The 26,571-nt window shown below is 51.1% G+C and overlaps 1 protein-coding gene across 1 annotated transcript in view; it reads right to left on the minus strand.

Moving 5' to 3' along the window:
* Window positions 1-26,336, minus strand: part of PIAS4 (protein inhibitor of activated STAT 4) — a 50,618-nt gene extending 24,282 nt beyond the window's left edge. Inside the window, exons 1-4 of the mRNA XM_029052910.2 lie at window positions 26,237-26,336; window positions 23,169-23,595; window positions 2,597-2,681; window positions 225-266 (exon numbers count right to left, since the gene is read on the minus strand). Of these exons, the coding sequence (XP_028908743.1) occupies window positions 225-266; window positions 2,597-2,681; window positions 23,169-23,595; window positions 26,237-26,263 (581 nt within the window). The 5' untranslated portion in view covers window positions 26,264-26,336. The remainder of the gene's footprint in view (window positions 1-224; window positions 267-2,596; window positions 2,682-23,168; window positions 23,596-26,236) is intronic.
* Between the last annotated feature and the right edge of the window lie 235 nt (window positions 26,337-26,571).

Here is a 26,571-nt window from a genome sequence, read left to right on the forward strand (position 1 = left end):
GAATGTCAAGAGTAGAGAGAGAACAGATGTAGGTGACAGATCCGGTGAAGAGATAAATACACATCTGAGGCGACTGACGGGACAGCCTTGACCAGAAACAGGGGGGTTAGTCAGGAGTATCTCCAATTTTCTTAGGGCCGACATTACTCAGCAGCTACAGAAAGAGCTTCCTATCCCTAGGTTGTTGGTCCATATCTTCGCAATTCCAGGGAACGTGAACTTACCTTAGGACAACTTGAACAGATTTCACCCCGGGCTGCAACTCCCTGACAGGGCAAGGGAGCGAGAGAGAAAGAAAAATTCAGGTCATTAAAAAAGATGAACACCTACAACGTCAATGCCTAAGTATCACAGTTAAAAATCTGGTTATAATGGCATTCAAGGAATCAAGAAATTAATGGTACCCTTGCCAGATACACTAACGGGGGAAAATGCGTCAGAGTTTGACTTCTGTGGCCAATTCTCTGGAACCAGGATACACGAGACGCTACCTCAGGTAACGTTCTACAAGAGAGTGTTAAAGTCAGCTTCTCCTAGACCGGACTGACTTTACGTAATGCTTTTTGTCCAGACCTCTTTCCGGGTGCTTTCATCTCTCCTCACTTGGCATTTCTGGGCTCTGTACAAGCACCTCTTGCGGGAAGAATTTTCGGTGCAGCACGAGTACGGTCAACTTTTAACAATGAACATACCTCAGAAAAAAGCATCAGCAGGGTGGAGCATGAGGAGAGAGCACAGGAGGGGGAAAAAAAATCCCCAAAACAAAGAATGGGTAGTGGGAAGGAAGGAAGGTTAAGGGAAAATAAGCAATGAAAGTCTTAACTGGGATCGGAGGGACTGAATAGTCCAAATCCCTGCCCGGCAGAGTCACTCGAGTGGATTTTCCTGCTCATCCCAGCTAAGAGTGGAAGTGCTAATGGTGTTACAGGAGGAAAAGGAGCGGTGAGGCCTCTCCTACCCTGATGGCCCCCACAGTGCTGACTGGGCTTTTCCCACCCTCAGCGCTCCATCTAACACATCTCAAACATTTCAGCCAAACTCTTGTAAGGTAGGAGGTCCCTGGGAGCCCCCCGATGACGGCGAGTGGGAAGGAAGCAGCCCCTCCTGCCCCTTGTGTCTGGAAGGCCTCCAGCAGACAGAGGGGAGCCTCAGCCCTGTTTCACCCATGGTGAAACAGGCACAGAGCAGCTAAATAACTTGCCAGAAAGTCAGTCACGGCCAGAACAGGAACCTCACAGTTCAGGGCTCTAGCCACTCAATTGCCGTTGTCAAGGAAGACTGAAGTGAGGGAAATGAAATCAGTGACAGACAGTATGTGAATGAACAAAGTTAACCCCCGCTCCCTCCCCTGCCCCCCTTCCCCCCCGGCAAAAAAAAAATATATATATATCCCTGGATCCATTCAGTTGGCTCCCTCAGGGCTGTTGATAAGCCAGTCAGTTTCTCTGGGCGGTTGAGGGCGCTTCCAGCTGGACATAGGATGATCAAGACTTCACAAGGAGTAGCATCAGACACCCAAACCAAACACTAGACACACGTCCCCACAGCATCTGGCCTTTCGTAAGCAGTCCAAATTGTCAAGGAGAACTAATCAATTCCATTGCCATGGGACAGATTATTCTCTTCCTCCTCCCACCAGCCAACTGTGAGGCTCCTTCCACTCTCGCGCAGACTCTCCTCCAGGTGGATTGTGGAAGGAGAGAATTAGGTAGTGCTGCTTTTGGAGAAGCTAGGAAACGTGAGCCAAAATGGACGTCACGAGCTAGCGGGAGATTCTGTGCTCTGTTTAACATGGGGTGAAGCTGTTTAGCGTTCAAGTGAAATCTCAAAGACCTCATCAGCTTGGCTCCAGTTTCGCCTGTTCGATGCATGGCAAGGAGAGCACTAACTAGTTAAGGAAGGCAACAGACTTCTCGCTGGAGATTTGAGATACAAAATAGACAATGCGTCTTCAGAATACTGCCCTCCTAACTTGCTGACCTTCGCCGAGAAAGTGCAATAACGGCAACCATTTCGGGTCATCTGAAATGGCCGATTTTCCGTCCCCGGAACCCTGCCTCCATCACACTGCCACATGTGTGACTCCGATGCAATCGGCATCCTTAAGGGCTGCAACAGACTAGGGTCTGTTTGGAAATGTTGGGACAGAATAGGCACATGCCACCATCCACGTGCATGCGGTCAGCTCCCGGGTCCAAGCCCACTGGGCTGAGCATCTCGGCTTCTTTCCTCCACTCCTTGCCGGCCTGCTAACCGACACCCTGGCCTGCGGCTCATCGTGTCTCTGGCCCAGGCACTGGACTGACGAGCCCTCTCTGACCCCAGCATCTAGAACACTGCGCAGCCTTGCCACTGCAAATGATATCGTGCTGGGCGGCTACAATGAGCGAGGGAGGGGCACAGGGGAGAGATGCCGATCCATCACCCAGTTTCAGGCTAACTGTTTGGGGCAAGAACCAGCCACCGGCGGTTAGGAGGCCCGCCAGGAAAGGGATGGCTGGCAACACCGTTACCAAGTCAGTGAGAGTCAGAGTCCCGGAAGGAGTCAGAGAGATCCAGCTTTACCAGGGGAAACTGTTAAGTGAGCAAAAAGTACCTGGAGTTTCTGATCAGCTCCACTTGTCTTGGTGTCAATGCAAAAATGCATGGACTCTCCTGAAGCTTCTCATTATTCTGTGGGACTGAGACAAAAGAAAGAGGAGCAGAATTTATAGTCCAGAAACACTGCAAAACGGACGCCAAGCAAGTTCCCTTTTCTACTAAAAGCTCCTCAAACCAAAGAAAAAAGACGGAGACCAAATTATTTTGTCACAGAAACTTCTTCCCTTGGATTTCTTTCAAGTGAAATTAAAATGGGGGGGGGGGGGGGCAGAGACAAGACCCGTGGGACTCAGCGGTTCATACTAATAAACCATGAGAAATAACCAGCCCTTTTTCATGGCAACGGTTTGAAAGATTTATCTTCAAATGACTCATCACGGTCCACGTTTCGTTAGCGGAACCTTCGGGGTACGGGAGATTTGACTCCCCACAAATGAATTTCCGGCTCTAGGGACAATGAGTCAACAACTGGAGATTAAAGGGGGTTGGGAACACACACCTTTATAAACAAAAACCAATCAAGAATAACCTCAAACCTTCCAAAATACCAGACCAGCTCCACAATAGAGCCGTCGGGCAACCAAAGATGCAGATGATCACCCGAAGAGGAAAAGGCGTAAGGATAGAGCACTTTCCAATTTCCCACCTCAAAAGGGGATTTTTCCGGGTATTTTCCCAAGAACCTGGTAATTGTTTTGTATTCATTCCAGCATAGCCACTACTCAAGGAAATCTGCAGGATGACTGGGTTTCCCTACTCAGACGTCAAACTGCAAGAAGTCTCAAGAACAACACCCACCTTCCCCAAAACCAATCTCACAAGGTGGGGGGAGAGGGGAGGGGTAGACAACCAGAGGGGTCGGGGGTGGGCAGGGACAGAGAGTTGCGCTAGAGGAATGGATAGGCGGTTCGCATCGGAGATGTCTTATCTCTGTTGCCTGATTTATTCATCAAGATCATTTCTATTTTTCTTTGAGAGCCAGTCGGAACGCTAACCTCTGTGTCTGCAGCATTTGGTAAGGAGCACAGCTGGCTCCTGGTTGCCAGAGGGACGCATTTGCCTGGGAAGCTGAGGGAGGCGGAGGTAGCTGAGACCTTGCGGGGGGAGGACAGCTGGCTGGATCCCAAATGATCCCTTCGCTGTCCAGAGGTGCTTACCTCAGAGCACCAGGTGGTGATAGCGGCCTGAAGGGGAGGAGGATTGGGGTTGGTTTTGAGGAGGTCCCCGATTCTCCCCCATTCCCAGAAGGGAAAAACAGGAGGGCTTTAGGGGACAACACGAGGCTTCCTTCGGTGGCTCCGGGCGGGGGGAGCTCTATCAGCCGGGAGAAGGGCTGAGGAGACCCCAGTCCGCCCCACGGGTAAAAGCTCCAGGCTCGAGGAGCAGCACGAGCCAGGGGACGGAAACTGAAGAGTTGAAAGCGAGGTCAAGTTGGAAGGCGAGCTTGAGAGGAGTGAAGCGTGTGAACTTGGGAGTGGCAGGTGAAGAGAGCCGATGCACAAGATGGAGAAAACGGGTGGAGAGTTTTGAAGCCGGGGGCAAGGGATCTTTGCTTGATGCACGGAGAGATGGGCAGCCGCTAGTGGCTTTGGAGGACTGGAGAGATGTGCTCATCTGGGAAGCAGCACAGAGTAAGGGGAAGGAGGTGGTTGGGGAGGGAGGCTGGCGGCCCAGCTTGAACAAGGATGAGATGGTTGTTTGGTGGAGGGGAAAGGGCAAATCTGGGAAATGTTGTGGAGGAAGAAATCAGTAAGATTTAGGAGTGGTTGATTGAACATATGGGCTGAAAGATCAGTTGCTCTTTCCCCCACAGCCCAGAGAGCAATGGCCTCCACAGCCACCCACTGGACATGGATGCTTCACAGGAATCCAAACTTGAAGTGCCCATAAAATGAAAGGCAAAAAAAAAAAAAAAAAAAACTAAAAAAAAAACAACCACCTAGTGCAGGTGCAGTTTTCCTTCCTACAAGGATACAGAATCTGCAACCTTGTGTCTGGAGACCAAGATGAAGAGGTGGCATTGGAATCTCCATCACCTATCGCCCAATCTGCTTGAGATGGCCAGGAAGTATGGAATGGGGGCCACGGGGGGCCAAGATGAGCCAAGAATCCCTTGCCATAGTCACTTGGGTGGGGACACACCAAATAGGGATGAAAAACTGGGTTTCAGCTTCATCTCTCTCATCACAGCCAGCTAAGCACAAATGTCCACAGGGTAAAGGTATGTACATGGATTCAAAGGAAGAAAATGATCAGACGCATCTCTAGGACACCTCTACTTCGATGTCCTGCCGTCACCTCAAACTTAACACGATGACAACAGAATTCTTTATCTTCCCACCCAAACTCTGTCCTTCCCATCACCATAGATGGCACCACCATCCTTCCTGCCTCACAAGCCAATAACCATGGCATCATCCTTGACACCTCTCTCTCATTCAACCTATATATTCAATCCAATCACTAAATCCTGTTGGTTCGGCCTTCATGACGTCACTAAAATCCACCCTTTCCTCTCCATCCAAACTGCTTCCACATTAATCCAAGCACTTACCCTACCCTGCCTGTATCAGCCTCTATGCTGACCTCCCTGCCTCCTGTCTTCCCCCACTCCAGTCCATACTTCACTCTGTTACATTTTTCTCCAAAACCATTCGGTCCATGTCTCCCCACTCCTCAAGAACCCCCAGTGGTTGCCCATCTACCTCCACATCAAACAGAAACTCCTTACCATCGGCTTTAAAGCCCTCGATCACCTTGCCCCCTCTTACCTCACCTCACTATTCTCCTACTACGACCCAGCCAGCACGCTTCGCCCCTCTAAAGCTAACTTATTCACCGTACCTCACAGACAGAGGAGGAGCAGGCAAAAGAAAACGAGAAGAATTGGCCAGAGAGATATGGGGGGGGGGGGGACCAGGAAAGGACTGTGTCACAAAAACCTAAGTTAGATAGTTTTCAGGAGAATACTTTCTACTTAAACACCTGTGGTAAAATAGGCCAGGGACTGTGCCCAACCTGATCATTTTGTATCTACCTCAACTCTTAGTACAGGGCACACAGCTCTTCAAAAGCAGCAGCATGGCCAAGCGGGAGTCAATCCTGGCTCTGCCGCTCGTCCGTGTGACCCAGGGCAAGTCACTTAACTTCTCCATGCCTCAGTTACTTCATCTGTAAAATGGGGGTTAAGACTAAGCCCTGTGTGGGACGGGGATTGTGTCCAACCTGGTTATCTTGGATCTACCCCAGCGTTGGGTACAGTGCCTGACACACAGTAAGTGCTTAATAGATACCATTGAAGAAAACCCCCATGATTATTTATTAAGTACTTAGTTTGGGGGTGCACGACTGAATCCCTCTTCCAGGCCAAAGCACATGGTCTTGGAGGATCTGGTCTGAATACATGGTACGGAGCCTCTGTAATCATTCTCTCACCAGCTTAGACTGTGAGCCCCATGTGGGGCAGGGACTGTGTCCGACCTGATTAGCTTGTATCTGCCCCAGAGCTTAGTACAGTGCCTGGCACATAAGCGCTTAACAGGTTAAAGTCTCAGTGAGTGAACCTCTAACTGAATTTCTTTTTACATTCTTCTTGATGGTAATTTGGATTAAATATTTGTTGCTGGTCGTCGTTCTTTCAGCCACACTTACTAAGGGTTGAGAAGAGTTGCCATTCAGACCCTGCCTTCTGAATGCTCTGGGTGCAGGAAGGATGGAAGTGCTACTCTATATCATATATAGGTCAGCAAGGAGGTCCCAGTCTCATATATCTCATCAGTCAAATACAGAAACACATATTAGACTCTATCGTAATCTCCCATAACCTCAGGTTTCTCTCCTCTAGGACCTCTAGATACAAATCTGAAGGTCTCCTCTAGTCTTTTTATATTACTGTAACATAGCTATACTTTATATATTACAAATTTATTGATGTTGACTTCTGTCTCCCCTCTAGACTGTAAACTCCTTGTGGGCAGGGAATGTGTCTGCCAACTCTGTTACACTGTCCTCTCCCAGTACAGAGCTCTGCAGATAGAAAGCACTCAAATACCAATGAGGATAATGGTCCAACCCAAGGCTCTCCTCTGTGGCCCCCCAACCCACAACCTGACCCTTTAACCAGCTAAAATAAGCCTCCTGTCCCTCACTGGCTGGCCGCGCCTACCACCTTGCTCCTAGGCAAAATACTCAGATTACAGATTACGCTTGTACCGTCCAGAAGAGCATCCCCATCTCTCACACCAAAATGCTTCTGTCTGACCCGATTTACTAAGTAGGAATTTCCTCTCTAAACTGAATAACATTCCAACTTGGAACTCCACAGTTCATTAGGATATGTCTCTGAATCAATCCAATTGTGAGTGAGGCCAGGTAAAAAGAAGAGAGCTGACCGAGTTCCTTAAGGCTAATGGTAAGGAGTTTCGGTTTGATACATTCATTCAGTCGTATTTTTTAAGCGCTTACTGTGTGCAGAGCACTGTGTGATGAGGAGCCAAATGGGTAATCGTCGGAGGTTTCTGAGGAGTGAGGAGATATGTGCAGAAGGACGTTTTAGAAAGATGATCCGGGGAGCAGAGCGAAGCATAGACTGGAGAAGGGAGTCGGGAAACGGGCAGATCAGTAGTCAAGCCAGGATATGTCGAGTATCTAGACCGGGCTGGTGGCCATTTGGATGGAGAAGGGGCAGATGGAGGAAATGTTGTAGAGAGGGGAGAAAATAAAAATTGACAGGATTTAGCAAGAGACTGAATGTGGGAGTTGGAAGAGGGAGGAGTTATGGATAATGCTACGGTTGTGGGCTCCACAGTTGGGGAGGATGGTGTTGTCAGCCATGTTGAGAAAGTTAGGTGGAAGGGAGGGCTTGGAGGACAGACGGGGAGTTCAATTTGGGGACATCGTGAGCTGGAGGTCCTGGCAAGACAGCCATCCACGGGGAGATGTCCTGCAGATAAGTGAAAATGCGGGGGGAGGGGGAAAAGGCGGGGCTAGCAAGAGGTGATAGCTAAAACTGTGGGAGCGGATGTGTTCTCTAAGTAGAAAATATGAGGCGAATAAGGGACCCGGAACAGAGGCTTGAGGGACACCTTAAATTAAGGGGGGAGGGGCATAAGAGGAGCCAGCAAAAGTGATTAAGAGGTAGGAGAAAAACCAGGAAAATCTTTGTTAATGAAACCAAGAGTTAAATGTTTCCAGAAGGAGGGAGTGGTCCATGATATCAAAGGCAGCTATGAGGTCAAGTCTCTCTCAACTTCTCGTTACCACTTGGACTTAAACACGGCCAAGCGCTTCTCTTCCATAATTCTCCCTCGCCCAGCTCTGCTGAACCTGTGGTGGCTTGCAGCCCCATCTTGCTCATAGCCCAAATCTAGAATCTTGGCTCCTTCTCAACGTCTTAATATCCTCCAGTCACCAAAACGTCACCTCACTGTCCGTTTTTTTGAATCCAGCACTTTTTGGTCATTTCCCCAGTTTTTAAAAAATGGTATCTGATAAGTGCTTACTATCTGCCACACACCCTACTAAGTGCTGGGGGGAGCTACAAGGTAATCAGGTTGGGTACAATCCCCATCCAACATGGGGCTCACAGTTTTAAACCCCATTGTACAGATGAGGTAACCGAGGCACAGAGAAGTGCAGTGACTTGCCCAGGGTGACAGAGCAGACAACTGGTGAAGCTGGGATTAGAACCCAGGTTCTCTGACTCCCAGGCCTGGGCTCTTTCAACCAGGCCACACTGCTTCTCTGTGCTGTAACCTCTTTGGTCTCCCTGACTGAGGCCTCTTGGCCTTTGAAGATCTAAGACTTTGATTCTTTTCTCTCTCTCCCATCTCCTCGAGGGCATCAGCACCTACAATGATGGTCCTACTGACCCTGCCCACTTTCACCCTCTTCTCAACTGACCTTTCACTCCATCCCGCATCACCCTCACGCCAACTTGGGCATACACCAGACACCGTGCCACTCCTCGCTCTTCAACCATACCCTCCTAACCCTGCCACCTCACCCATATCTCCTCACTCCCTCTATCTGCCCTCTGCCTCCACAGACCTCCAAACTAGAGCCTCCAACTACCTTGCCCCACCTGGACCACCTTGCCTCGCGTTCCCTCCTCTCTCTTGAAGCTGAAGTCCAGGTCCTCAATACTGCCCTTCCAACATATTCAACCCCCACCTCCCCACCCCCGATCTTCCTCCATTACTCTCGCACCACCAGCCTCCAGCTCTGGATCTCCCCCACAGTCCGTTTCCTGCTCTCATGCAGCTGAGCAATGTTGGCAGAAATCCCAAATCCAGCCTGACTTTTCCACTTCAAATTCACCCTGGCTTGCTACAATTCAGCCTCTCTTCTCCTCAAGAACACTACTTTTCCTCTCTCTGACTCCCATACCCACATACTCCAGACCTTTAACTCCCTCCTAAAGCACCCACTGGCCCCACTTCTAACCTCACAGATTATTTTACGGGCAAAACTGACACCATAATACACGAACATCTCTAAGTCCCTTCTCTCCCACTTGTGAGCCCCACCCTAGACAGGGACCGTGTCTGATCGTTTAACTTGTACCCTCATCGCTTGGACTGACTGCCGTTAATTCCTCAACTCCCACTCCCCCTTCCTAGCTGCCTCAAAGAGATCTCAAATATCTATCCCCACGCCCCGGGCTTCTGACTTCATCCCCCTCACCTCTTAGAAGACACATCGGCCCACCTTTCTCGACTCCCTGACCGCTACCTTCAACCCGCTCACTCTCTGGTGGCTCTTTTCCCTCCGCCTTCAACATACTCATCTCCTTTTATCCAAATAAAAGCAACAAAAGCAGCCTTCTCTAGATCTCACTGCCCCTGCTAGCTATTGCCCCGTCTCCCTGCTCCAGATCCTCCACTGGATTGTCTGTATTGGCTGCCTTCTCATCCCGTTTTTCCACCCTCTTCATTTCCACCAAGATTGCAGTCTCCAAGGTCACCAATGAACACCACCTAGCCATGGCCAATAAGCACCACTCTGTCCTACTCGTCCCTGACCCCTTGGCCGCCTTCAACACTGTGGAACTCTCCTTCCTCTGGGAAGTGCTACCACACCTTGGTTCCACCAACCCAGATGCCAGAGTCGGAGTTTGACCCAACTTTAAAATCGAGGCGGTTCATGGTTATTTATGGGGTGATGACAGGAGGAGAGGAGAAAAGAGATCTGGAAAAACTGACATCATTCCCCTGAGCCAGCTTGGGTAAAAGATTATACAGCTCCTAAGCAGTGTGGCCTAGTGGAAAGAGCCCGGCCCTGACCAGAAGACCCGGATTCTAATCCCAGCTCTGCCACTTGTCTACTGTGTGACTTTAGGCAAGTCCCTTCACTTCTCTGTGCCTCAGTGCCCATCTGTAAAATGGGGATTTAAATACCTGGTCTCCCTCCTACTTAGACTGTGAGCCTCATGGGGGACGGGGACCGTGTCTGACCTGATGAACTTGTATCTACCCCAGCACTTAGAATAGTGCCTGACATGTGGTGAGCACTTAATAAACAACATCATTATAATTACTAATTCAGGAGTGAGACCATCCCAAACAAAGACCCAGAACTCTGGCTGAATAGGTGCTATGATGTGCTTTCACACCCTGGGAAAGGGATGGATAAATTTGGGGTACAGTTGGAGGAATGCAAGTGGGATGGCAAACTAAGGTGCAGAAGGAATCAGGTAGGGCATCGCTCCAGGATGGTCCATCTCGGGGAAGAAAAATGTTTTTGTGAACACTGCGGGCAGCTCGGGACACGCTTCAGCTGTGGGTTTGAGTGCCACATCGCTACCAGTTATAGCAAAAGAGCACGGGAGGACGGACTGCAATTCAACCCATCGATGGTATTTATTGAGCGCTTACTGTGTGCAGAGCATTGTACTAAACGCTTTGGAGAGTCCACTACAAGAGAGTTGGGAAAGAGGTTCCCTGCCCACAAGGAGCTTAGAGTCTCTTCAATTACATCAGGTGGAATCTCTGTGGTAAAACCAGGCACGTATTCGTGGAAGGCCCCATAGACCAGTCACATTTAAGTTCCAGCAGAGGAAGAGGGCAGTGGCTGGGGAGGGGAGACACAGAGAAGGAACCAGAGGGACCGTGAGAAGATTGGAGAAGTCACTGAAATGGATTCAGGCAAGCTGACAAGATAAATGTGATGGGCAGAAGAACCAGGAGAGCATGGGATGTGGCATATGGGGTGAGTTTAGGGAAGAGAAATGGGACACCCTGGTAATTTGAGAAACACAGTTGAAGACCCAAGAAAGCATGAGGCAGGTGGAAAGGGAGCCGGTACGGGGCACGTCACAGTGACTGACTGGACAGAAGTACAATGGTACTGAGGGGGGGTTGAAAAAGCAGAAAAGCAGAAAAGGGAGGTGGTAGTTTTGGAATAGCTGGTTGGGGCTGTGGATATGTGAGTCAATGAGGGAGGAAGAGAAGTGATGTCGAGAAGAAAACGGAGCTGAGAAAGTATGAAAGTATGAATTTGAGGGTGTAGGGGGGAGAAGAGTTGGCTCAGAGCCTGGATTTCTGCCATCTGGGTTTAGCCACTCGGGCGCAGGAGTGGAAGAAGTGAACTGTGGGTTCAGGGCTGCTGTGGGTTGGAGACTGGAGACTGTAAGCTCACTGGGGCAGCAAACGTGTCTTCCAATTCTGTTGTACTATACTCTCCCAAGTGCTTAGTACAATGCTCTGCACCCAGTTAGCGCTCAACAAATAAGACTGACTGGATGCGTGTGAGAATGACAGAAGGATGGGGGGGGGGGGGGGGGCAAGGGAGTTGAAACTGGTAGAGAGGGCGGAATTGAGGACATGTATTTTTGTAACTAAGGATGGGATGGAGCTTAGACTAGGTTACATGGCCTTGGGGTAAGCGGACTGGGTTCAGAGTACCGAGACCGTGATAGAAAGGGAGGACCAAATTTGAGGGGCAGGAAGTGTGGGTGAGGTGACAGGTCAGAAGACTGTGAGAGTGGTGAATGAGAGTTAGTGAGGTTAGAGATGAGGCATCATTTGCAGATGACAAGATCAAGTATGTGTTCATGCTGCTGAGTAGCTGAGGGGGCGTGTGGTAAGAGGTCGGCGGAGGAGAGTGGGGAAGAGGGCGGCCGGGGAGGATGGGGGTGTCCGTGGGATCGTCAATGTGAAGGCTGAAGTCCCCAGGGGTTAGCGAGAGAAGGGAGTGAACGGGAAGGCGAGGAAAGTGTTAAAATCGGGAAGAAACACAGAGGTGGGACCAGGAGGGTGGTAGATAACAGTGACCGGTAGCTGTCGAGGGTGACGGAGAAAGACAGTTTGGAGCTCGGAGGAAGAAGAGACAGCAGAAGCGAATGGGACACAGCGGGCGAGGAGCAGTGCTTTCCACCCCCATTCCACAGGAGCCGGGGGGGCGGCGGGAGAAGATGGAGGGGGGGGGGGAGTGTGCTCACAAGCACACACGCGGCGGGGGAAACAGTGTCATCAGGTGAACGCCAAGTCTCCATGATGGCACGGAGGAGGAGTGAGTCAGGAACAGGATGAAAGGGAGTTTGCCCACGGAGCAGCGTGGGTTCCACCAACGCCAGAGATATCGAGCTGTGTAAGAGGAAACGAGGACTTTGTGGGGACAGCTGGAGAGGGTCACGGATGAGGGGTGGGAAGGAGGAGGGGGCATTCTTTCCTCTCGCAAAGCCTAAGAGTGGGAGAGGCACCTGCCAATCCTCTGTCCTCCTCTCAGTTGTTAGGGGAGGGGAAGGAAGGGAGCGCAACTGCTGGCTTGGGGTACGTGGGGTGGCCAGCACTGCGTGAGGTATTGGCGTGGTGCTCAGGTGGTCTGGCTGTGCTGATTTGGGGGACGGGGGAGGTTTTCATCTGTCTTTGGATGCTCCACTCCATCAGCCAGCTTTGATGCTGTTGATCTGTTAATTCTACTTTCAAATCAATGGTATCTATTGAGTACTTACTGTGTGCAGACCACTGTCCTAGCACTTGGGAGAGTATGCCACAACAGAATTGACGGACGCAAAGCGTTTAGTTCAGTGCCCTGCCCACAGTAGGCGCTCTGTAAGTAGTGAAGATAAGCAGGTTTCGGGTGCCCCTGTGCCCCTCTAGCCCCAATCACGCATGTGGTGGTTCCACAGATGCACATTCATTCATTCATTCAATAGTATTTATTGAGCGCTTACTATGTGCAGAGCACTGTACTAAGCGCTTGGGATGAACAAGTCGGCAACAGATAGAGACAGTCCCTGCCGTTTGACGGGCTTACAGTCTAATCGGGGGAGATGGACAGACAAGAACAATGGCACTAAACAGCGTCAAGGGGAAGAACATCTCGTAAAAACAATGGCAACTAAATAGAATCAAGGCGATGTACAATTCATTAACAAAATAAATAGGGTAACGAAAATATATACAGTTGAGCGGACAAGTACAGTGCTGTGGGGATGGGAAGGGAGAGGTGGAGGAGCAGAGGGAAAAGGGGAAAATGAGGCTTAAGCTGCGGAGAGGTAAAGGGGGGATGGCAGATCTGACCCTTGGGACTAAAACTCCTAGCTAAAACCCCTGGGGTTTAAGGAAGGACACCCTGGGAAGGAGCCCAGTCTGACTGCTGGCTTTAGCTTGACCTAGGTCTTATTTGTGCTCTCATTAGGCTCTTAGACATCAGGACCAGAGCTAGTCTGTACCCAATTCAGGCCCGTGTGGGGCTCCATCTCCTGGCACCCCCACCCCAAGTTCTCATAAGAGAATCCCAGAATATTCCCTCTCCAGTGGTTGCCTAACAGCTTCCATATCAAACAAAAAACTCCTATTGACTTCAAAGCTCTCCATCACCTTGCCCCTTCTTACCCCACCTCCCTTCTCTCCTTCTCCAGCCCAGCCCGCACACTCCGCTCCTCTGGTGCTAACCTTCTCACCATGCCTCCATCTCGCCTGTCTTGCCGCCGATCCCCGGGCCGGGTCCTACCTCTGGCCTGGAACGCCTTCCCTCCCCAAATCTGCCAATCACTCTTCCCTCCTTCAAAGCCCTCCTGAAGGCCCACCTCCTCCAAGAGGCCTTCCCGGACTAAACCCCCTTTATCTCAGCTCCCCCTCCCTTCTGCGTCACCTGGACTCGCTCCCTTTGCCCTCCCCCCAGCCCCACTGCACTTATGTATATGTATCTATAATTCTGTGTATTTATACTGACGCCTCTTTACTTGTTTTGATGTCTGCCTCCCCGCCTCTAGACTGTAAGACAGTCTCTCTCTATTGCTGCATTGTATTTTCCGAGCACTCGGTACGGTGCCCTGCACACAGTAAGTGCTCACTAAATACGACTGAATGAACGCGAGGAGGAAGAGAGATGGGTCAGTGGTATACAATGTCTAGGTCCAGAAGATGGAGGCTATATCTTTTCTATCTCTTTCCAGCTTTCATCCCATCTCCCTGCCCCATTCCCCCATTCCTGTCCAAACTCCTTGAATGAGTCATCTACGATCATTCCCTTTCTTCCCCTCCAACTCACTTCTTAATCCACCGCAATCTGGTTTCCACTCCCTCCGTTCCACTGAGACTACACTCTCCAGGTCACCAATGACCTAATCTAATGAGCTCTATTCTAGCCTGACCCCTCTCACCCTCTCGGCCACCCTTCTCTTGGAAATGCAATCCTCCCTTGGTTTTACTGACCTCTCGGTTTTCGTCCGACCTTTCACGCTGCTGCCTCTCCATCTCTTTCACAGGCTCTTCTTTTGCCTCTCCCTTCCTAACTACGGGGGATCCGCAAGGCATTCTCGATCTCCTGCTCGTCTCGCTTTACTCCCGCTCCCCTGCTCGTCTGACAGGCCGCCACTCTCCCCAGCTTCAAAGCCCTGCTGAAATCACATCTCCTCCAAGAGGCCTTCCCTGACTAAACCCTCGTTTCCCCACGCTACTCACCCTACTTTCCGCGTTGCCTACCTGCGCCTGTACTCCTTAAGCGCTCTGCTGCTCACTCCAGCCCCACAGCGCTTCCGCACCTATCCTTAGCCTCTGCTGTTTCCGTCATCTGTAATTTCTTAACGTTTGTCTCTCCACCACTGAACTGTAAGCTCCTTGAGGGGTGTCTACCATCGCTATTGAGTTGTCCTCTCCCAAATGCTCTATACAGTGCTCTGCACATAGCAAGGGCTCAATCGATACCACTGACTGCTCGGTGAGCTAACTGGCTCACACCATTTCAACTGTATTTACTGAGGGCTTATTGTGTGTGGCGCTCTGTACTAAGCGCTTGGGAGAATACTATATGGAAAATGACTCCCACGTCTACCCAGCGAGCTCAAACATCCCTCACATTCTTCTTACCTCCAGGATGTTGCCACACAAATTTTCCACGGGCACCTCATACTCGATATGTCTAAAAACCAAACTCCTCGCCTTCCCTTCCAAACCCGCTCCTCTTTCTAACTTTCCCATCCTCATCGACGGCATCATCCTCCCCGTTCCAGAAGCCCGGAAGCTTCATTTTTCTCCTCAGCTCCTCGCTGTCATTCAATTAGCACATCTGGTCTGGTGTTAAATTCTGCCCGTTTGTCCTCCACATTTCCTGGATCCATCTCTTCCTGGCCATCCAAACGGTCCACAGCCCAACTACGCTACTGCAACAGCTCCCCAACTCATCTGCCGGTCTTCCGTCGGTCCCTTCTTCGATCTGTTTCCCTAAAACAGCATCTGGCATACGTCTCTTCGCTCCTCAAAAGCCCCCGATGGTTACCCATTTCTTTCTGCAAGCAAAAACTCCCGGCCACTGATGTCAGGGCATTCGATCAGCTTTTCTCCCACTACCCCGCAGTTTGCACTTTTCGTTTCTCTCAAGCTAACCCTCTCGCCGTCTCTCGTTCTCGTGTCTCCCCGTCCTTGACTCCTGGCTCACGCCCTTCCTCCCGCCTGGAACCTCCTCCCGCTTCTAATCTGTCAGCCTACAGCCCTCCTCATCTTCAAAGCCTTCCTGAAAATCCACCTCCTCCATGAGGCTTTCCCCGATTAAGCTCTACCGACCTAGGTCTCATCCATCCCGGCCCTGCCACTTGCCTGAGTGACCCAGAGCAAGTCATTTGACTTCTTTGTGTATCAATTCCCTCATCTGCAAATGGGGATTCAATCCCTGTTCTCCCTTCTACTTAGACTGTGAGCCCCAAGTGGGACCTGATGAACCTGTATCTACCCCAATGCTTAATACAGTTCCTGGCATATAATAAACGCTATAACAAATATCACCATCATTATTACTGGGTAGAATGGCTATTTTTTCCTTCTATTCCGGTTTTTCATTTCATTCAATAATAACCAGTTGTAGTTCCCATCTGTTATCGTATTCTTCCATCAGGGAGCTGGAGACCGCCACTCCTCGGGGAACCAACACACCTCACACAAACGTCATTCTTCGGGCGCAAGCTTTATCGTTAGATCCCTCCCAGCAGGCAACACGATAGAGGGAAAAAAAGTAGAGGGCAAAGTCTATTCTGAACGTGGTGATTTTGCCATTCGGAAATAACTACGGTGCAATGCCAACATTGAAGTGTTTGCCTTGGTGTTGCATCAACATTTGAGCATACGGTATGACAAAATAATTGTGTTGTATTGTTGTTCCCGGTTCAGATCTTGGCTAACCAGCTCTGCTATTTTGAAAACTGGGATTTGATCCTCTGTATTCCAAAGGTACTAGCTTTTCCAAACCACAACCCCACAAGCCAGGGCTCTTAAACAGAAGGCTAGGTCCTACATGTGTCGAAATGAGTTGTTACGATCGCTCACCTAATACTGCTAGCTACGTGCCCCAAATGGGGACTGCATTAGCAAATCAGAAATACCCAATACCATCCAGACACCGATTCGGATTTTGGGGGTGGTTTAACCTCCTTTGTTCTTTCTGAGTCAGTACAGCAATTCAGAATTTACAAAAGGAAACAAACATTCCCAGGGATCCAGTGACTAATACTCCCCTGGGAGTGATGCACTGTGGGGGAAAATTCCAGGATCTCATCTTTCTTTTCCCTAAAAGAGTACTTGTTAAGCGCTTGCTATATGCCAGGCACTGTACTAAATGCTAGGGTAGACATGACACAGTCTATGTCCCTTCCAGACTGCGAGCACGTTATGGGCAGGGACTGTCTCTGTTGCTGAACTGTACTTTGAGCGCTTAGTACAGTGCTCTGCACACAGTAAGCACTCAATAAATAGGACCGAATGACTGAATAGGGCTCACAGTCTTAATCTCCATTTTACAGACAAAGCACTGTGGCACAGAGAAATGAAGCGACTCGCCCAAGGTCACAGAGCAGACGAGTGGCAGAGTCGGGCTTAGAACCCGAGTCCTCTGACTTCCAGGCCTGTGCTCTTTCCACTAGGCTGCTTCTCTTATCTCTGATCTTATCTCTAATCTTCTTTGACCTGTTGGTCAAATGCTGGATCAGAACACCCTTTGCAAAGATGTGTAGAGAAAAGATGTGTAGAGAAAGATGTGTAGAAGCCGAATCTTCTACCAAACTCACTTGGATGACTTGCCCATTACTTCTCCCTTGTGTTGACACAGCCTTAATCAGCGGTATTTATTTAGCACTTCTTCTATGCAGGGCACTGTTCTAAGCACTTGGGAATGTAGGACACAACAGAGTAGGTAGATAACGAACGATCTCTGCCCTCAGGGAGTTTGCGATCTAGCTGGGGAGAGGGACAGCAAAATAAAGTGGGGGGGGGGCGGGGGGCAAGACTGTAAGCCCGTCAAAGGGCAGGGACTGTCTCTGTTACCGATTTGTACATTCCAAGCGCTTAGTACAGTGCTCTACACATAGTAAGCGCTCAATAAATACTACTGAATGAATGAAGCAACAGGACTACAAAGACAGAGGCGTATAAGTGCCGTGGGGGCGGGGTAGGGCAAATATCAAACGCCCAAAGGTCATAGATCCAAGTGGGCACTCCCTCCCTCTTCTGTCAGACTCCAGCTCTCCTCATCTTCAAAGCCTTCCTGAAAATCCACCTCCTCCATGAGGCTTTCCCCGATTAAGCTCTACCTTCGCGGGTCTCGTCCATCCCGGCCCTGCCACTTGCCTGCTGGGTGACTTAAAGCAAGTCCAATGGCAACTCAGAGGGAGGAAGAAGAGGGTGGGACGATGAGGGATTAGTCATGGAAGGCTTCCTGGAAGAGAGATCATTTCAGTAGGACTATGAATAATGATAACACCAAAATAATGGCTTTTGTTAAGCAATGAGTCTGCGTCAAGCATGGTACTAAGCCCCGGGGTAAATACAAAATGACTGAGTTCCTTAAAGCCAATGATGAGGAGTTTCTGTTTGATGCAGAGCTGGATGGGCAACGACTTGGGGGGGGGGGGGGCCTTGAGGAGAGGGGAGATGTGTGTAGAATGAATTTTAGAAAAATAAGCCAGGCAGCAGAGTGGACTGGAGAGGCTAGAGGCAGGGAGGTCAGCAAAGAAGCTGATGCCATAGTTGAGGCAGGATATGAAAGTGCTTGGACCAGGAAGGCAGCCATTTGGATGGAGAAGAGGAGGAAGATTCTAGAATGTTGTGAAGACAGAACTGATGGGATTTGGTGACAGCCTGAATACCCGGGCTGAATGAGAGAGATGAGTCAAGGATGATGATGCCAAGACTGTGGGCATGTGAAACACGGAGGATGGTGGTGTTAACAGTAATGAGAAATTTGAAGGGGGGGGGGGGAGGAGAGGGTCTGATTGGGAAGATGTGTTTTATTTCGTACAGGTTACATTTGAGGTGTCGGTGGGGCATCCAACTACAGATGTCCTGAAGGCAGGAGCAAAGGCAGGATTACAGAGGAGGGAGGTGTGGAGGGCTGGAAAGATCAGTCAATTGATGGTATTTACTGGGCACTTACCATGTGCAGACCACTGTAATAAGCGCTTAGGAGGGTACAACACAACAGTCTGGGGGACGGACAGTATAAATAATTTATGATACCTCATTTATAGATATGCACTTAAGTGCCATGGGGCTGAGGGTAGGGAAAAGATCAAATGCCCAACGGTCACGGGTCCAACTGTAAAGACGACGCGGAAGGGAGAGGGAGCCAGGGAAAGGAGGGCTTAATTGAGGAAGGCCTCCTGAAGGAAATGGGAGTTTATGATAGATTTGGGAGTCATCCACAGTTGAAATGGTGGGAGTGAATGAGTTTTCCAAGGGAGTGGATGTAAATGGAAACTAGAAGGGGACCCAGAACTGAGCCTTCAGAGACAGCCCCCTCCCCCTAAACAATTAGAGGATGAGAGGCAAAGGAGAAGTCGGCTATGGAGACTGAGGAGCAGAGGAGAGGTAAAAGGACAGGAAAGGACTGTGTCAGTGAATCCAAGGTGAGAAAGTGTTTCCAGGAGCAGGGGGTGGTCCACAGTGTCGAAGGCAGCTGAGAGGTGGAAGAGGAGGATTAGGATGGAAGAGAGTCTGTTGGATCTGGAAGGAAGGAGGTCATTGGCGACCTTGGAGAAGGCAGTTTCAGTGGAGTGGAGGGGGAGGATGCCAGATTACAGGAGGTCAAGGAGAGATCTGGAGGCAGGGAACACATCATTCAAGGAGTTTGAGACAGGAATGGTAGGAGGGAGATGAGGCAACAGCCGGAAAGGGCGGTGTGGTCAAGGGAGGGTTTTCTTTGATCAGGGGGTAGGTGGGCATGTTTGAAACCAGAAGGGAAGAAGCCACCGGAGAATGAGCAGTTGAAGATGGCTGTCAAGGAAAGAAGGGAGAACGCGAGAGTTTTAATAAGGCGCAATGGGATGGGCTTGAACGCACAGCAAGAGGGAGCAGGTTTTGAAAGGAGGCAGGAGACCTCTTGAGAGCTGGCTGGGGAGGATGAGGGGGGACAAGAGAAGGGTGGGACTGGAGAGGTGCAGGGAAATCTGGGGGACTTCACACCTGATGGTTTCAATTTTGTCCACTAACTAGATGGCACGGTCATCATGGTCAAGGTGAGGGGAAGTGGGAGGGACGGGGCTTTAAGGAGGATGAAGTATCGCTGCTGGGTAGAGAGTTATTAGCAGGGGAGGATGAGTTTCAGATGGACGAGGTCGGCCCAACATCTAGATTTCCACCTCGACATCAAACCTTGTCAGTTCTACCTCCCCAACATTGCTAAAATCCACCCTTTCCTCTCCATCCAAACAGCTGCCGTGTCGACCCAAGCACTCATCCTTACCCCACCTCGACTACTGCATCAGCCTCCCATCTCTCCCTACTCCAGTCCATACTACTCTCTGCTGCCTGGGCCATTTTTCTAAAAAAAGAGTTCAGTTCACATTTCCCCACTCCTCAAGAACCTCCAGTGGTTGCCCATCTACCTCCACGTCAATCAGTCTTACGCACTGGCTTTTAAAGCACTCAATCACCTTGCCCCCCTAACCTCCCTTGCCCACCACGACCCAGCCTGCACACTTCACTCCTCTAACACCAACCTACTCGCTGTAACCCGATCTTTTCGATCTCGCAGCTGAACCCTCGCCCACCTCCTGCCTCTAGCCTGGAACTCCCTCCCACTTCATATCTGACAGACGATCACTCTCCCCGCCTCCAAAGCCTTACTAAAAGCACATCTCCTCCAAAGAGGTCTTTCCCAACCAAGCTGTCATTTCCCCTACTCCCTTCTCCCTTCTGTGTTGCCCTTGCACTTTTATTCACCCCACCCTTAGTCCCTCAGCACTTAGGTACAGATCCATAATCTGTTTTCATGTCTGTCTCCTCCTCAAGACTGTAAGCTCCTTGGGGGCAGAGAACATGTCTACCAAATCCGTTACACTGTACTCTCCCAAACGCAGTACAGTGCTCTGCACAGTAAGCACTCAATAAATACTATTAATTCCCCCAACAGCTCTCCCGGGTAGAAGAGTGGAGGAAGTGTACTGTGGAGGTGGGCCAGGGCTGCAAGTTGGTGGCATGAGATTTACAGAAGGACAGGGAGTGGAGGATGTGGATTTGCATGTTGAGAGATCAACGTGGAGCACGATAACTTGGGATAACTGAAATGGGGGTGGGGGGAGAGATTGGTGGTCGCTGTGTCAAGACAGGATAGTTTTACAGCGTGGGGAGGGGCGGGGGGAGAGGTCGAAGCCAGGTGAAGGGTTTATGGTCAGAGACTGGGATTTCAGAGTTGGTGAGGTTCGAGATTGTGCAGTGACTGAAGCTAATGAGCTCAAGGCTGTGCCCAAGTCAGCAAGTGAGTGAGATGGGGTGGAACAGGAGGTCAGTGGAGTTGAGGAGAGAGGAAGCAGGCAGAGGAAAGGTTGTCGGGCACATCCGCGTGGATACCGAGGATTGGTGTAGGGACAAAGAGAGAAGGAATAGGAGAAAAGGAGCAAAATGCGAGAGAAAAATCGAGGGGCAGTAGATGACGGCGACCAGTAACCGTAGTGGAAGGTAGAGATGGGTGACCTGGGCTTCAATGGAGGAGAGAGGGAAGGAGGGAGAGGGGTGGTAGGAAAGTGGCACTGGGGAGCGAGAAGCAGGCCGATTCCTCCCCCTTTCCCAGTGAGTGTTGGGAAGTGGGGGAAGACGAGGCACCCCTCTGGGGAGAGCAGCAGGGAAGACAGTGTGGTCTGGGGAGAGCCAGGTTCCAATGATGGAGAGGAAGAGCAGTGCCTGGGTCATGGATGAATTGGGGACGGGGGTGGGTGGAGGGGGGAGGGAACGACCGCAAGTTTGGGGCAGCAGGGGGTCCACAGACCGCAACACCTCCAATTTTCCACATGGCACTATCAGACTACCAATATTTTACTAGTTCAGCGTAAGAGAGCTTTAAAGTTTGGGCTAACTGCAGATGCAGGAAGCCCAACTGGGGGCACATGAAGTATAGCTAATTCAAAAAGGAGCTCGGAACTCAAGTCCCTGAATAGCAGAGACACCCCCCAAGTCAGAATCCCGTCACACGGGAGCGGATGGAAACAAACACAGGGAGACCTCTGAAAAGTGAGATGTTTAACCGAAGAGAAGGGGTTCACCGAGGGCTCTTCTGTTTCCTAAAACTTATGATTGCATATTAAACCGGTACGATTCAGTTTACCCAATCCACTCCAAGTCAGCTTTTACCAAACCACACAATGTCCACAAGAGGAAACGCCATGTAGAACTGGAGTCTCCAGTTCTCCACCTAAAGGAGGCAACTACAGTACATTAACCACAAGTAACTGCTATCTACTGCCTTCACTCAAAAGCAGCATCCCCAACGTGACCAACTACTATGACGGTTGGTCCGCCCTTTCCATTTAATCGCTGTTATCACCTGCTCTCAACCAACTGCTTACCGGTATCCTTTCCCCTCCTCGACATGTTCATGGTTTACCTCCTCGACGGGGGCCCACCAAGTGGGCTCTGAACCCCAGGTCAACGAACTCCGGGTTCTAGTTTAGAAACGCTCCCCCAAGCGGGCCAGGATGAGGACTCGGGAGCCCCCAAGGGATCCTTCTTCTTTAACGCGGGGGTTGCAGTCTCGCAGACCCTCGCGTTAAGGAGAAATCGGGTTGTAGAATACTTACGCCTCGACCAGCGCCGCCTGCATGGCCGCAACTGTTTCTTCCAACACCTCCTGGCACTCTATCCAGACAGGCACATGTTGTCGGGAGAACGGTCCCTAATTCCTCAACAGCATTCTATCCAAAACGTGCAAGGAAAACACGCATTATGGCACAACTGTACCCCTCTAATACATACCATGGCTCAGCAGCTCATTGCCAGCACAGAGAAAGCGCAAACTCTGAGCTCTAAGGGGTAGGGGTGGGGTTGGGGGTGGGGGAGAGGGACACAACAGAAATGCTTAGAGAAGCAGGTTTCACCTTTACGGTTGCTCTCTGATTGGTTAACTGTGAATTGGTGAAAGGAAGCCTTAGGTCTTAAGGTCAGTGGATTTACCCGGAGGACAGGGATTATAAGACTAGTGACAGAAGAAGCAGGACCTATATATATATATTTTTTAAATAGCGTTTATTAAGCGCTTACTATGTGTCAAACACTGTTCTAAGCGCTGGGGTAGATACAAGTCATTAGGTTGGACACAGTCCCTGTCCTGCATGGGGCTCACAGTCTAAGTAGGAAGGAGAACAGGAGAACCGAGGTGCAGAGAAGTGAAGTGACTTGCCCAAGGTCACAAAGCAAGCAGTTGGCCGAGCCGGGATTAGAACCCAGGTCCTCTGACTCCCAGGCCCGTGCCCTTTCCACTGGGCCACGCTGCTTCGGAGGGTCGATGCCCTGATTTAACCCAATGCCCTTATGGGGCGGGCGCAAGATACAGCAGCATTGTTTTTGGACATCAAAAGGCATTTCAGTAGTGTAGAGCAAGAGCTTCTCAAAGCTACCCACTGTTCTCAATCCAGGAGGACTAGGGACCAAACAGTAACCTGAAAACAAAAAACTTGAAAGAAGGAGAGAAATAGCCTAAATAGAGCCCCACCACTTCTTAAAAACTCAAATTCTTTGTACAGCTGCCGCCTCTCCTTTCCCTCCCATTCCTTAATTCAACAACAGGAATCCCGTCAGCCCCCGCCCCCGCCCCCCACCCCAGCTACTACCCGAGGCCCACCGTCGGCCTGGAAGAAGATGGCTCACCTAATTCCGTTGGCTTCAGCAACTCGTCCAAGACATTGAAGAAGGGCAGTTTCACGAGCCGCACTTCCGGCTTGCCGATTTTGGAAGGTAACCGACTCAGTCCGTTAAGATATTTCCCATAGAGCACGGGATAGTCAATGTTGGGAGCCGAAATCGAAGTCCTAGCAACAGCACTCCCCCGGTCAAAGGACGAATGGAGGGAGAGGGCATCCATAGGCCGGTGGGGCTGCACCGGGTGCTCGGTGCTCTTCTTAACGTAGCGTGTCTCATAGAGTTCCTTGATCTTCTTGAAAACTTCGGGGCTACAGTCAAACTGAACCAGTTGCAAGGCTCTGGTGACAAGTTCATGTTTAAGTCCGCTCTTACTTCGGCCGACAAAACCTAGGAGCATCTGGAGATCCGAGACTCTAAAACTCATCACCATGTTCTATATGAGAACAATCGCAAAATAAGTTAAAGTTTCCTAAAAAGTCGATACCTCCCAAACCCCCCAAAGCTTTCGCAGTAGCGCTGCTAGCCGTGACTTTGGAATAATAAAGGGAAAAAAAAATCATTGCCAGCCATACCTATTCTTCTAAATAGATCAGCTACCCTACCCCTCTAAATCATCACTTCCCCTCTCTGCGACTACCAAGATTCTGGTCCAAATTGTCTATGCAATCAAAAGAAAATGTTCATTGCAAGTCTCCCCTTTCAAGTATTACAGTTTTGACTAGATACCTTCTATTCAAAACGATCGAGCGACTTAAAATGCCGCGGGGGGGGGGGGACGTGTGAGTGGCTGCTGTAACGGCCTCAGAAATCAGAAATACTGAGAATTACTGGCCCAGAATACGATGCGCTACCGACTGCCTTCTAAAAAGTAATCCAACCCACAAATAGTAGTGACACAGGCTAGGAACTGAACGACCACAAAATGACGCATATAGTTTTTTAATACATTGCATTTTCAGGATAACTGAAACCAGCAATGACTATTTAGGGGTGCCCACGTTTAATGTTTAAATTCTAGTCATGTATTTTTTCCCCCTTTCTGAGACTTTAGAGGAAAAAAAAATCAATGATACTTATTGAGTGCTTACTGTGAAAAATGAACCATCAGATGTTGACAGTAAGAACCCAAGAAAATAAGGAAGGCTAGGATTTAACAGACACACCCACTATTTACAATATTCCAGTACCGCACTGTAAATGAAGGGAGGGAGGAGGGGAGGGAGGAGGAAACATGGGGGTGGGGGGGTGTTAAGGGCAACCTGTTGAGCAAAGTGAAGAAAGCAAACAAGCTTAAAATTAAACATTACTGACTTTTCTCATTTCAGGCTGTTACCAGAGCTAAGCATGTTTACATAAAGCAGGCTAAACCTCAAGACCCTTTTACAATTTCCATCTCCCGAATGGAGTTTACAAGCGCAGAGGTGCCTTCGGCACATTTCTGCATCAGATTATACAGACGGGTCAGGACTTTGGGTACCCACAGGCTGCAGAGAAGACAGTGCCCTCATGCCACCAACATTTCTAGTTTTCGGGGGCCGGAGAAAGGATCTGGGCTAAGTGTGCCTCACCCTCGACTCTCCTGTCTCCAACCCACTGCCGACGCATGGACCTCCTTCCCCTTTCAAATCCACCAGGCCATATTCCTCCCCACCCTCCAAGGCCTTCTAAAAGGCCGCCTCCTCCGAGAGGCCCGCCGTGATTAATCGCCACCTCCCGGTCGGCTCCTCCCATCTGCTAGCCTCAGCACCTGCATCTAACCATTTCAATGGCCATTAAAAGAAAAAAAACGTGCATCCAATTGTTCCCGCCGTGCTTACAATTTTAGATTGGATTTTAAGTTTCTCGAGGGGAGGCACCCTGTACTGCTACTTCTAACTGCGCGTTTCCAACGCAGTAGGCAATCGTTACCCATGACGACGACGAGGACGAAGTAGTCGGTAAATCTACGGACCCGTAATTCTTCTAAAAGGTTCGGCCACATGACCGGGAAGGCCTGTGGAAGACGGGCCTTCCCATTTACCCGCGCTAATCCCCATCCTAATTGTTTGGGGCCTTCGGCACGCTCGTCGTGCGGGGCACCCCTCTCTCGTGGGCATCGCGGACAGGAAAAAAAATAAAAAATACCAAAACGAACTTTATACTTTTCAAAACGATCGACCGTACCCGGGCATCTGTAGCGCCCGATGGGAGAATTAATTGGAGAGGAGGAGGGGAGGGGGAGAACCCCGAGCCCAAGTCACTTGATGCTGCTCTGCCTTACACTGAGCTCGACGGTGTTTATAAACAAATCTAAGGAACGGGATCCCGGCGATTTCCCTGGCCACAGTTCAGATTCGTTCAACACGACCGCCCCCCCCTCCCCCACCCCGTTTTTTAAGCTGCAGGTTGATCCGCCAACCAGACGGGCACCGGGTCGGCCGGTGGCGAGATGCTACTGCCCCCCCCCCACCGCTTTGCCCCGGGGCGGCCCCACTGCAGATCTGCTCCCAAGTCTCCCGGGCGGGAGCTTTCATTCGTCACTCCTCCCCTCCCGCTCTGGGCCCGAAAAGGAGGGAAAGGGGGCGCGCTCGATCCCCCCTCGATTTACTCGAGACTCGAAAGAGATCGGCTCGCAGCCAATCCCCCACAACGAGCCCTCGCAAGATATTCCCCTGGCCGGTAGGGAGGGCAACGGGCCCAAGTCTCCTCCCCCGCACCCGCCGCCTCCTCAGGCAGAGCGGGGGGGGGGGGGGGGGGTGCGATCCTCGAGGGACCGGGGAGGGGGGAGGGGGCGACGTCGACCAGCGGGACCCGGCCGGGGGGAGGGGGAGCGGCCGACGGCGGGGAGAGGGGCAGAGGGAGGGCCGTGGCGGGGCCCCCGTGGGGTGGGGTCGGAAGGAAGGCGGCCGGCTCGAGCCGGGAAGGGGAGGTCCCCGGCAAGGGGGCGGGGGCGTCCCGGGCCCCGCCGCAGCCGGGAGGCTAGTGCCGGCGGCCGGCGGGCCCCGGCCGGCCCCGGCCGGCCCGACCGCCGCCCTCCTTTCCCTCCTTCCCCTTGAGGAGGCCCGGCGCGGCCCCACCGCCTCGCGCTCACTCACTTTGGCTTCCACCAGCTCCGCCGCCATCTTGGCCACCAGCGTCCCCCCGCGCCGGGAGGCCCGAGCGTCGCGTCACGTGGCCTCCAGAGGGGCGGACCCCGCCGCCGATTAGCGCCGCCCACCCGCCCTCGGGCCTTTCTTCTTCGGGCCGCGCCAAGGCCCTCGGGAGTCCCGCCCTCCCCCGAAAGGCCGACCAATCGACACGCCGGCTCCGCCGCGGGACCCCGCCCTCGCCCTCTTAAAGGGCCACAAGCCCCCCTCCCCCCCTCCCCCCGGGCCCGGCCGGGGGCGGGAGTCTTGTTGTTGGCCGCGCCTGTCGACCTCATTCATTCAGT

This window comes from Ornithorhynchus anatinus, chromosome X2 (assembly GCF_004115215.2).
Source record: "Ornithorhynchus anatinus isolate Pmale09 chromosome X2, mOrnAna1.pri.v4, whole genome shotgun sequence".
NCBI classification, from domain to species: Eukaryota; Metazoa; Chordata; class Mammalia; order Monotremata; family Ornithorhynchidae; genus Ornithorhynchus; species Ornithorhynchus anatinus.